At 44.5% G+C, this 13,128-nt stretch overlaps 1 protein-coding gene across 1 annotated transcript in view; it reads left to right on the top strand.

The window, feature by feature from the left end:
• Positions 1–7,303: 7,303 nt before the first annotated feature.
• LOC309362373 (FK506-binding protein 15-like) overlaps positions 7,304–13,128 on the top strand; it is a gene marked incomplete at its 3' end in the record, with an annotated part of 54,321 nt that continues 48,496 nt past the window's right edge. Inside the window, exons 1-3 of the mRNA XM_081898018.1 lie at positions 7,304–7,567; positions 11,193–11,302; positions 12,873–12,999. Coding sequence (XP_081754144.1) covers positions 7,443–7,567; positions 11,193–11,302; positions 12,873–12,999 — 362 coding nt within the window. The 5' untranslated portion in view covers positions 7,304–7,442. The remainder of the gene's footprint in view (positions 7,568–11,192; positions 11,303–12,872; positions 13,000–13,128) is intronic.

Here is a 13,128-nt window from a genome sequence, read left to right as displayed (position 1 = left end):
CTACACACTTTTGACCCAGCTGCTGCTGGGAGTAGCGGTGGGTATCACCTTGAACAGCTCCTCTCTGTGGAAACCAAACTTAACCTATTGCCATAGCTCACCTCCAGTTCTGAACCTTGGCAAAACCAGATCTTGAAGAAAATAATAATAAAGTGCAATTAAAATAAATTAACCCTGTTGTCTCAGTTCTTTCACTTTAGCAAGGCAAGAAGGGGAGAGGTATTTGTGTGATTATATATGCCAAAAACCGACTCACCATTTATAGGGCACCTTAGGTGCTTCACGTACATACACCTGATATGGTAAGAATTAACCCCAGTCCTGTGAGGGAGGCCAGTATTAGTAATCTCTTCGTATTTCAGGTTGGGAGGCTGAAACAGAGAGTGGCTTGCCCAAAGGTTGAATGATATGCAGAAGGTGATACCTTGGTCCTCATCTCTGATACAAAACTACAAAGTATATACAAAAGTATCAAATGTGGTGACAGTAATAATAATGCAGCAAAACAACACCACTACAAACTGGCTTATAAGTATAAAACCAAATTTACTAGAATAATAAGTAGAATAGAGCTAGACTTGTAACCATTCAAGCAACATACATACTAAGGTGCCATGCGCAAAACAAAGCCTGGAGATACTGTAAACAACTGTATCTTAACAAGTTGCATGTGCAATAAACGTTATACAAACTGGATAAATGAACTGTTCAACAAGTAGCATAAGTCCAATCACAGAATGGCAACCCTGTGCCGCCACAATGGCAAGGGTAGCACACTGGAGAACATGAAAAGGTTTTTCAAAGCTGTTCTTCAAAGATTGAACTGGATGAGATGTTCTTCAATAGGTCTTGAGTTGGAAACACAAAGCAGTTTGCATGGATCAATCACAGGAAGGCAAATCAAAGCCACCACCCTGGTGAGAATAACGCAAGTGGGCAAAAGGAGACCTGTTCTCCGGATATATTACAGGCTTATATATCCGGATATATTAAAGGCTTTCAGTCTGTTAAATGCAGCAAGCTGGAGAGGCAGGATCAGAGCACAATGCAGACTGACAGTTTGAATTAGAGGTTGCAGCAATGGGAAAAACGGGACTCTCTTGAAGTGTATGCTGGGGGCCCCCTCCATTACAGGCTCAGGTGTAAATAAACTATATATCATTATGACACCACAGTCTACACTGTGCCTCATTTCCAAAGGAAACACAGACTAAGTGCCTAGACCCCTGGAATCTTGCACCGGTCAGAGATTGGGGTGGCATTTAGCCCCATATTACTAATCATGGGAGCGGCAAAGAGGGTGAAGCCCAGCTCTCTAGAAATAACAGGTTGTATCTAAGGTACTACAAAGTGAAAGTCACTTAGCTGTGCCTGTGTGGCTGAGTAGGGATTCAAACCCTGGTCTCCTGAGTCCTGGCTAGAGACCAACCATTACACAGTACTTGCATCAGGGGCTGCAGTCTTTTTTGTGGTAAATAATCCCCCCTCCCCTCTACTTGTTCCAGACAACAACTCTGCAGCTGCTGGAGAGTCAGGAGGAGCAAAGGGGGAGCAGCAGCACCGAGGAGGATTGGGGACTTTGTCTAGCTTCAAAGTCCTGACTGTTTAATTCACCACTGCCAAACACACCTGTACCCTACACACTTTTGACCCAGCTGCTGCTGGGAGTAGCGGTGGGTATCACCTTGAACAGCTCCTCTCTGTGGAAACCAAACTTAACCTATTGCCATAGCTCACCTCCAGTTCTGAACCTTGGCAAAACCAGATCTTGAAGAAAATAATAATAAAGTGCAATTAAAATAAATTAACCCTGTTGTCTCAGTTCTTTCACTTTAGCAAGGCAAGAAGGGGAGAGGTATTTGTGTGATTATATATGCCAAAAACCGACTCACCATTTATAGGGCACCTTAGGTGCTTCACGTACATACACCTGATATGGTAAGAATTAACCCCAGTCCTGTGAGGGAGGCCAGTATTAGTAATCTCTTCGTATTTCAGGTTGGGAGGCTGAAACAGAGAGTGGCTTGCCCAAAGGTTGAATGATATGCAGAAGGTGATACCTTGGTCCTCATCTCTGATACAAAACTACAAAGTATATACAAAAGTATCAAATGTGGTGACAGTAATAATAATGCAGCAAAACAACACCACTACAAACTGGCTTATAAGTATAAAACCAAATTTACTAGAATAATAAGTAGAATAGAGCTAGACTTGTAACCATTCAAGCAACATACATACTAAGGTGCCATGCGCAAAACAAAGCCTGGAGATACTGTAAACAACTGTATCTTAACAAGTTGCATGTGCAATAAACGTTATACAAACTGGATAAATGAACTGTTCAACAAGTAGCATAAGTCCAATCACAGAATGGCAACCCTGTGCCGCCACAATGGCAAGGGTAGCACACTGGAGAACATGAAAAGGTTTTTCAAAGCTGTTCTTCAAAGATTGAACTGGATGAGATGTTCTTCAATAGGTCTTGAGTTGGAAACACAAAGCAGTTTGCATGGATCAATCACAGGAAGGCAAATCAAAGCCACCACCCTGGTGAGAATAACGCAAGTGGGCAAAAGGAGACCTGTTCTCCGGATATATTACAGGTTTCGCTACACGCTTCATCAGTCCGAAAAGGCAGTCATAGAAAACGGTTTGCTCAGGATAAAGAAAGTATTCACAGGCACAGCATGTTGTGAAATGCCTCACTCTTCCGCAGTTCCAGTTTACTGTGATTGGGCATGCTCCACTGATGCAGAGCACTTTCCCTCGACCCACCACTGAGCGCACCACGCCGGAAGTCTCATATATATAAAAACATAAAACATTACTTTTTTAAAAAAACTTCCCTATACAGGATTGCCTTCAGATGGCTCAGGGGACAGATAGCTCCATACCCTCCAACCTTTCTCTATTGAAAATAGGGACATCCTAAGGAAAAGTGGGACATTCCAAGATCAAATCATAAACCAACTGTACTATGAATCAGCAGCATTTTGCTGGCTGAAAGAATGGCTGCTTCTTGAGAATACAGACATTTTGGATTTAGAAGGTTTTGATAATGTGTTTGGGTGGCATGCATATTTGTGGTATGGTAAGGTTAAAGCACATAAGGCATTTAAAAACCATATTGTCAGAAAAGCACTGTTTAATGTCTGGATAAAATATAAAGACTTACTTGAAAACAAAACCCCAAGGTGGCTATCAGCTATGGAAGCGAAGGCTTTGAAAAAACTTAACATGGAGGCCAATTGGCCAAAATATTGGGAAGTCTTGGAACAGGAGGGGGACAAACTGAAATTGCAGAGTTATGATAAACTTAAATATAAGGTGCGAGACTGGCTTCATTACTTCCAAATAAGGGAGGCCTATAATTTGGACAAAAAGATTGGCTTCCAGGTGGAAAAGTCAAAACTAGAAACAGAACTGTTAGAACCCAAAGCTAAGACACTATCAAGAATGTATAACTTGCTGTTGAAATGGAATACTGAGGATGAAACGGTAAAATCTGCTATGATAAAATGGGCGCAAGATATTGGACATAACATTTTGTTCGCTGACTAGGAAAAGTTGTGGACCACAGGTATGAAATTTATGGCATCTAATGCCCTAAGAGAGAATATTATGAAAATGATGTACAGGTGGTACATGACTCCAGTCAAGCTTGCAAAAATCTACCATTTGCCCGATAATAAATGCTGGAAATGTAAAGAAACTGAAGGTACATTCTTTCGCCTTTGGTGGACGTGCCCAAGGATTAAGGCTTTCTGGGAGATGATCTATAATGAAATGAAAAAGGTATTTAAATACATTTTCCTGAAGAAACCAGAGGCCTTTCTCCTGGGCATAGTTGGCCAATTGGTGCCAAAGAAGGATAGAACTTTCTTTATGTACGCTACAGCAGCAGCAAGAATACTCATCGCAAAGCATTGGAAGACACAAGACCAATCCACCCTGGAAGAATGGCAGATGCAAGCAAAGGACTACATGGAAATGGCGGAAATGACTAGCAGAATCCGAGACCAGGGAGAAGAGTTGGTGGAAGAAGATTGGAGGAAATTTAAAATCTACTTACAGAAATATTGTAAAATTTTTGAATGTTGATGACATTGAAATGAAATGAAGGGGTTCTAGTAATAAGATAAAATGTAAGATTGGATGGATATTAGAGGAAAACTTGAAGCTATAATATGTGAGGAAAAATAATTAAGGATAAACTAACAGGATATGAATTTGCTGAACCAATTTTTTAAATGGAATACAAAAAAGGGAGATGTGAGGAAGTCAGGAAAATAAGTTAATCAAAGATGAGAAATTAAAAAAGAGGGATTTTTGTTTTTGTGTTAAATGTTTGTATTTTTGTATCTTTGTATTTTTGTATTCTTTTTGTGTTTTTTCTATTTGTTGTTTTATAATTTCTTTATTGTTAAAACTTAATAAAATATTATTCAAAAAAACAAAAAAAATCATAAACCAGGATGGCATCTTTAAATCAGGAACATCCCTGGTAAATATGGACACTTGGAGGGTCTGCAACCAGTGTCATTTTTCTAGAAAGATATGTGCCAGAACTCACCGTGAACACCTCCCTCATTCTCTTAGAATGGCAATGGTACCCAGAGCTAGTGCTGTGCACTCTGGGGCAGGGCTAGCTGCCCGTGGGGGTGGGGCTAGCCACCTGCAGGGACAAGGTGTCTCGGGGGGGGTGGCGAGCGTCCCAGGGAGGCATGGCGAGTGTCCCAGGGAAGCGGCGGAGTGATGTTCCCCCACAGGGATGACACCCAGGGCAGCCCGCACCCACATACCCCTTCCTCTGCCAGTGATAGCGCCCACCTGAGATGTGCCAGAACTACTGTAAGTTCCAGCAAGTTCCAGCCGAAAAAAACCCTGCTTCCAACATTATAATTATCGTACCAAAGAGCTTCATAGCTTCTCTCTCTCTCTTTCACACACCCCACCTGTCACACACTCCAAACTTACATAACAGCAAAGGCTATTCACCAGAGTTGCCAGTTCTGACCCTTCCATTTCAGGTGTAACAGGGAGTCCTTGGAGCACCCCATAAGCACCTAACCTTGATTCCCGTAGTTTCAGGTTGAGCGTCACAAGCAAGAGACTTTAGCCAGGTGATAGAAACATTCCTGGAACTTTCTTGAAATGTAGGCTTCAGCTGCAAACATTACTGGAGCAGTGTGTGGGAATGAAAGGCACACACCACTTGTTCAATGCAATAATTAACCTCAAGAGATGATCCCGGAGTTGGATTATTTTCTACGACATGTCATGGGTGTTTAGAGTAAGATGCATCACCAAACCTCTTAAATCCCACATTATTTTTGCATTCAGGTACTGTACCTCAAAGCGACTTACACAGTAAAACAACTGAGGCTGTGAAAACACTACATTGTTAAAGCACACAATTCTCCCTCACGACAAAAGAATGTTGGGAACTGTAGTCTGTTAAGGGTTTGGGGAACTTGAAGGGGGGAAATGTAATTTAAATGTATGTTGCATATGCAACCAGGTTGCACAAATGCCACACATTTAAAGCATATTCCCCTCAAAGTACCCTGGGCACTTTAGTTTAAGGCTGCTTGGAACTGCAGCCCAGTGAGGGGTACACTATGATTTCCAGGGTTCTTTGGGGGAAAAGATGCATGCTTTAAACGTATGATGTGTATGCAGCCCGCCGGGGAACTTAAGTTTAAGTGTGCTGGGAAATGTAGCTCCATGATGAACAAGCTACAATTCCCAGGATCTGTTGGGGGAGGGAAGTATGTGCTTTGAATGTGACTTAAGTGACTGGGAAGTCAAGGAGGAGGAACTAAAATGGGTTATGATACACTGGGCCCAAGATATTGGACACAATATATATGAAGGAGTGAGAAAGGCTGTGGAAGGAGGACATAAGATTCACTGCATGCTATAATCTTAGAAAAAATGTGATGAAGATGTTATACAGGTGGTACCTAATCCCGGCCAAATTGGCCAAGATGTACAAAAACAGTTCAGATTTTTCTTGGAGGTGGAAAAGTGGGGTTGGTACCTTTATACACAGGTGGTGGGAATGCAAGAGGATTAAAGAATTCTGGAATACTATGAAGAAGAAGAAGAAGAAGAAGAAGAAGAAGAAGAAGAAGAAGAAGAAGAAGAAGAAGAAGAAGAAGAAGAAGAAGAAGAATAGTAGTAGTAGTAGTTTGGATTTGATATCCCGCTTTATCCCTACCCTAAGGAGCCTCAAAGCGGCTAACATTCACCTTTCCCTTCATCCCTCACAACAAACACTCTGTGAGGTGAGTGGGGCTGAGAGACTTCAGAGAAGTGTGACTGGCCCAAGGTCACCCAGCAGCTGCATGTGGAGGAGCAGGGAAGCAAACCCGGTTCCCCAGATTACGAGTCCACTGCTCTTAACCACTACACCACACTGGCTCTTTACTCCTTACTCTAAAGTTTAAAATATCTTCAAACTTTCATTTCCAAAAAACCCCTGAAGCCTTCCTGTTAGGTATTATGTCCATGGAAATTAAGAAAAACCACAAACCCCTCTTTATGTATGAAACCACAGCAGCCAGGATTTTAATAGCAAGGAAGTGGAAAGGTGATGTTATATGCAGTGGCGTAGCATGGGTTGTCAGCACCAGGGGCAAGGCAAGTAATTTGCACCCCCTAACCCGTGGATTTGCGCCCCCTAACCTTAACCCCCAGATGTTGCGCCCGGTGCGGCGGCCCCCCCCTGCACCCCCCACGCTACGCCACTGGCTATATGTTCTATAACGGTGATATCATCCCCACAAAAACGGACTGGCAAGCAAAAATGATAGAAGATCTACAACTTGCCAGAACAACAGGGAGAATAGGAGGAAATTCAATAGCAAAAGTTAATCAAGATCGGATAACATTTAAGGAGGAAGATCTTAAAATTTCGTGGCGACGTTAATCTCCTGACAGACCTGGAATGAATCTTGGAATATGGAGAATGTACATAGTAAGAGTTCATGGATATAACGCGAGAACGCTAAATAAGAAGAAAGAAATGTGTCTTGCCAGACAAAGTGTAAATAGCACAATGAGAAGAATCGGAAGTTAGCCACCTGCGCCTTCCTCGCCTTCTCCTCCTTCCCTCCATCTCCTCAGACGCGTCCCTTCTTCGCCCGGCGAGCGGAGGCGCCACCTCATTGGCCAGCCTCGAGCGAGCGTCACCCGCCCTCCCGCCTCCCTCTCCCAGAAACCAGCTTCCCATTGGTCCAGCCGTGTCCCCCCCCCTTTCCGTCAAACTTAAAGAGTCCCGCCGCCAAAATCGCGGCAGCGGCAGCAGCTGATCGCTCGTGTCGCCCTGGACGCGTTTCTTCCCTCCGCGTGGAAGTTTGCCCCGTTTGGGGACCGCGAATGCCGCCGGCCGCTTTGGCTTGCTAGTTTCGCTTCCGCAGCCCAGCGCTTGCGCCATGGCCGAGAAGTTGCCGCCGCCTCCCGGCTTGGGCTTCGCCGAGGGGCGCGGGGAGCGAGGGGCCGTCAGGATGTTGGGGGACATGGATGAAGAAGACGAGGCCTTCCAGCTTCCGACGGGAGGGTGAGAATGCGGCGCCTCTCTGCGCGGGGGAGATGCGGGGTGTGCGGGTGTCTGGGGGTCCGCGTGAGGGGGCGGGGCTGTGTGAGGGGACCAGGGCTGTATGTGGGGCTGCGGCTGCATGTGGGGTTGGGGCAGCATGTGGGGCTGTGGCTGCATGTGGGGCTGAGGTGGGTTTGGGGCTGCGACTGTATGTGGTTCTGGCCTGCATGGGGTTCTGGGGCTATATGTGGTTCTGGGGCTGTATGTGGGGCTGGGACTGTATGTGCGGCTGGGGTGGGTGTGGTTCTGGGGCAGTATGTGGTTCTGGGGCAGCATGTGGGGCTGGGGTGGGGGTGCAGGCTTGCGAAGGGTGATTCCGAGCACATGCAGAGGGCTTTCTCTGCTGTTAGGCGTTGAGAGGGAGGCGAAGTTCAGCAGAGCTAGGCGTCATTGAGCCAGCAAGGTTCCTTCTCTCTCTTTTCTTTCTTTCGCTCTCTCTCGGCCTCACAGCGTTGCTGGTGAGGATGAAATGGGCGGGGTTTCGTCCACCTAAGGATGAAATGGGAGGCGCTGGCTTGCATCCGACTAAGCTATGCGTTGGTTATGCCCGCACATTTCAGTGGACCTACTCTGAGCTGAAACTTCCCCATGAATGTACATAGGGTTGATTTGCATACTGAATGGAGGTGTTTTGTGGTCTTAGATTCCTTCTATGAAAGGTGTTCAAAATAAGGGCACTGCACTGTTGCTTTTGGCAACACTGGGAGTGAGCAAAGGTCAGAGTAACATATAGTCACCCAAAATCTACAGTGGGAGTTGTAGTTCAGAAATTTATGGAGATCTACACATGCCCCCCCCATATTCAAAATATAGTCCGGCCTCCCACAAGGTCTGAGGGACAGTGGACAGCCCCCCTACTTAAAGAGTTTGCTGCCCCCTGATCTATGTCTTCCCAGAATGTCACTCTCCCCAGAAGGAGAAGCCAAGCTCACAATCTCTGTTTCCCGTCGCTTCTTTTGGGAGCCCCTCTAACATGCATGTTGCCACTTGTGGTTTTTCTCTAGCTGTTTGGGGTGCTGTCAGGTATTTAAAATGGGCACTTCACCCCTTGGGTATTTTTGCTTGCTGTTCAGTAGAGTATGGAGTTTGGGGCTAAGGCTGGAGATTTAATGTTTGAAGATACTTGGCCTTAGTATGTGTGTGTTGTTTGTTTGTTTGTTTGTTTTAATCTGCAAGTTTCTAGCTCTCAGGAGTGTGGTTGAACTGCGCTAAGATGTGTGGTAACTGGTAAGTTTCTGCTTCCAGAACAACCCTGAGATGAGATACTTCTGAATGTCTGTAGGGAAAACCACTTGTGTTCAGCCAGGTTTATTCCCTCTCCCCACCTTTCTGGCAGTGAATCTCCCTGTCTAGGGAAAGGTAAACCGCAAGGGCAGGGCTTGTATCTTTGCAACACAATAGTACCTCGGGTTACATATGCTTCAGGTTACAGACTCTACTAACCCAGAAATAGTACCTCAGATTGAGAACAGAAATCGTGCTCCGGTGGCGCGGTGGCAGCAGAAGGCCCCATTAGCTAAAGTGGTGCTTCAGGTTAAGAACAGTTTCAGGTTAAGAACGGACCTCTTCAACAAATTAAGTACTTAACCCGAGGTACCACTGTAATGGATACCTTTTAAATTTTTGTTTTGTTTACACTGTCTTCCGGACATCTGTTCCAAAACCAAAACATTCCAAAACCAAGGCATACTTTCCTTTAGAAAGTAATGCAAAATGGATTAATCTGTTCCAGACAATTAAAAACAACCCCCAGAATAGCAATTTAGCTTGAAAATGACTATCTAATTAGACTATTGATCCATAAAATGAAAGCAATAGATCAGGCTGCTATCTGCTACCCAGTATTAAAAACTGGCAGTGATGTAACCATTGCCATTGGAGGGATGAGTGCACGGGGTGTGTGATGGAGAGCTCCAGTGGCGGGGTGTGGGGAGGGATGGAAAGGAAGGCAAAATTCATCTCTCTGAGGAGCGTTGGCTTCTCTCCCTCCCCCATGCCAGCCTTTCTGGATCCCTGCCCCCACCCACCCACCCTGTCACTTGGGTGTGTGAAGAACTCTTACTGCAGTAGTGGCAACAGCATCCTGTCACGGCAGTCACTTCTGGACCTGGATCGGTGGCAGCAAAAGTGGAGAAGGCGGTCGCTACATCATCAACGACACCCTTCTCTGTTTCCAGATTTCACTGCCGGCACCAACTGAGGGAAGGCCGTGCCGAGCAGGCAGGGGGTGTCGCTGCCACCCTCTGGGTCCCTCTGCCACCACTGTCCTTGCAGCATCAGCCACCCCCTCCTCCGCTTTCGGGTGTTGCTAATGGCCAGCGCGGCCAGCGCTGAATAAGGGAAGCCAAGGTCAGGCAGCAAGCAAGCAGGCAACGGAAGTGTGGCACTTAAAACAAAAGTGCACCCCCCACAATGAAGTACATTCAGATTCCAAAAAAAGTTTGAAAACCTGAACACTCATTTCCGGGTTTGAAGCGTTCGGGTTCCAAGTAGTTCGTGAACTAAGCTGTTAAAAAACCAAGGTACCAATGTACTAGGTTCTATAAAAGCTTGGGTGCAATAATTGGGCAACGGCCTTTTCAGTTTTAGGGACTTTGTAGTTTAGACAAAAGGCAAGTACTGTAAGAGATAATAGGATAGAAGTTTATCAAATTAGGCATGGCATGGAGAAAGTGGATAGGGAACAGTTTCTCTCCCTCTTGTGAACATCCGATGAAGCTGATTGTTGGAAGACCTTCAGGAAAGGCAAAAGAAAATACTTTCTCACACCATGCACAGTTAAACTACAGAACTCTCCCACAGGAGGCAGGAATGGCCACCAACTTGGGTGACTTTAAAAGAGGATTAGAAAAATTCAGGGAGGAGAAGGCTAGCAATGTTTAGTCACCATGGCTGTGCTCACCCAGTTGGTGGCAGCAGGGCTTCTGAACAACTGTTGCTGGAGACCACAGGAGGGGAGAGGCCTCTTGTGCTTGGGTTCTGTTGGCTACTGTAAGAACAGAATGCTGGACTCGCTGGGCCTTTGGCCAGATCCTGCAGCTTTCCTTTTGTTCTTAAGAGAGGTTATAGAAACTTGATAGGAAAAAGAAGGGATTGTCTCCAACTAAGTTCTGCTTAGAGAAGACCCACAATGTGTCTACGTTTTTAGTTCCAGTTACAGATAGGTAGCCGTGTTGGTCTGCCATAGTCAAAACAAAAAAAATTCCTTCCAGTAGCACCTTATACCAATAACTAACTTAGTTGGTCTTTAAGGTGCTACTGGAAGGAATTTTTTTTGTTTTGACTACGTTTTTAGTTGTGTGCATTAATTTCTGACAACAGCTCTTCCAGGCTGGTTACCCCAAGAGAGACTGGGCAAAGCTCCCCTCGGCAAGCATTATGACCCAGTAGGGTGGCCAGCATCCTAATCACTGACAGGATTCTAGTTTTTGAATCCATTACCCTCTGGTCTTTGGGGAAGGCTCCAACAATATCGCCAACCTGCAGTGAAACATGAGCATCTTTGTGCTTGCAGATACATGTCTTGTTCCCACCCGTTTGCCTCTCTCTGTGAATAAAGTGAATGGTTACTTTTCTCTCTGCCCAGGACCAGGCTGGCCTCTCTCTTTGGACAGGATCAGACAACTACAGAATCTGGAAATGTGCTCTTCCAATACATGCCACCCAAGCAGCCTAAAAAAGGACAACTAGCTATCGGTAAGTAAACTGTTCACAATGCCTAGGAACATAAGACGAGCCCTTGTGGACCATCTAGTCCAAACTTTGGTTCTGAAGCCCCACAGAATCAACTGGGTTGGTCAACTCCTGAGTAGTGCTGGGGAGAGACCCCTGACCTGGGGCCTCAGAAAGGTGCTGGTGGTCTGTATTCACCACACTGAGGTAGATGGACCCAGTGGTTTGACGCCATACAAGGCAACTTCCTGTTCTTAAATCATATTGTGAGAAGGGCATTATACAAAGTATGGGAGAGAAGTAAAAAATCATTAGCGACCAAAACACCATGGTGGCTGTCACCGATGGAATCTATGACAGTTCATAGGAAAAATATGAACAGTGATTGGTTAACATACAAGGATTTAGTAGAGGAAATAAGTAGCAACCCGAAAATAAAGGACCTAAGAGAACTGAAACAGAAGGAAGTAACCTGACTGGAATATTATCAACTAAAAGCCGCCAAACTATTTTTGAATTGGCAAAGAAAGGAGGAGAATATCAAAGAAATTACAGTAAAATGGGAGAGGGACCTGGGACATATGATCAAACCCAGTATTTGGAATGAATAATGGACTAAAAAATCATGGCTTGCTTCCTTATAAGGGAAAATCTTATGAAAATGTACTATAGATGGTACTTGACCCCCGTAAAACTAGCAAAAATAAATAAATCATATAATAACAAGTGCAGGAGATGCAAAGAACAGTTAGGAACATACTACCATATGTGGTGGTCCTGTCTAGAGATATAAAGATTTTGGAATATGATTTATGAAGAGATAAAGAGATTGATAAAAACTACATTTACCAAGAATCCGGAAGAATTTTTACTAGGAATGGTTTCAGATAATATTCCCAAAAACAAAACCAGGTTATTTATGTATGCAATGTTAGCAGCAACGGTTATAGTGGCAAAACACTGGAAAGATAAAAATACACCCAGTAAAGATGAATGGGTAGCCAAATTGTGCGAGTACTTAGAGCTCGTGAAGCTGATAGATGCAATAAGAGATAAACCTAAAAAGATGGTGAAAGAAGAATGGGAATGTTTAAATAATTATCTAGGGGATAAGGGTACATCTAGGGGATAAGGGTACATCAATAAAGACCTGGTTATGTTTAGAATGATACCACATAGGGAAATGTTCCCTGATACCAAGATGAGGGATTCTATGGAATGCAGATAGAGAGAATTGATAAGAATAATGATCTGTTGTGATCTTGACGGAAGCGTACTTTTACTTGACGAAAGCATACTTTTTCCCCCTTCCCCATAATGGCTTATGTTCTATGCCATGTACTCTGATATTTTTTGTAGTTTTTTAGCTTTTTCCATTATTGTTATTAATAATTTTTCTTTTGTAATTTTGGTTGTTTATATTTATCTGCATTTGTTTAAAGCAAAATAAAAGTATTAAAAGAAAAAACAGTCAACTTCCTGTTTTCCATTAATCTGAGCAACTGGCTCAGACAAGGTCGCTAACTTGGCCTGATGTTTGCAAGCAATGTTCTGTTTGCAACAGAGCACTTACCCTTCTCATGTGCTGCTCCAGCTGCAGGTCTGTCTACCCAGAAGCATCCTTATGCAGCTGCAGCTGCTCCTGCGGCCGCTGCTGCTCCTGCGCCCACTGCAGCAGTGCAGTCAGTCTTCTTCACTACAGTTGTTCATGCATATTTGTTGTGAGTACTACAGTAGAGGGGATGAGCTGCAGTATGTTCTTGCTACCTAAGTCCTGTGCTCACATCTTTTGCAATCATCTCTCGATCTTGCCTGGCTTGTTCGGAAAGAGGTGCAGCTGAATAGTAATA

Source organism: Podarcis melisellensis, assembly GCF_964234715.1.
Source record: "Podarcis melisellensis genome assembly, chromosome: Z".
Lineage (NCBI taxonomy): Eukaryota > Metazoa > Chordata > Lepidosauria > Squamata > Lacertidae > Podarcis > Podarcis melisellensis.
Note: the sequence above shows the minus strand (reverse complement) of the source record. Positions and strands in the feature narration are given on the sequence as shown.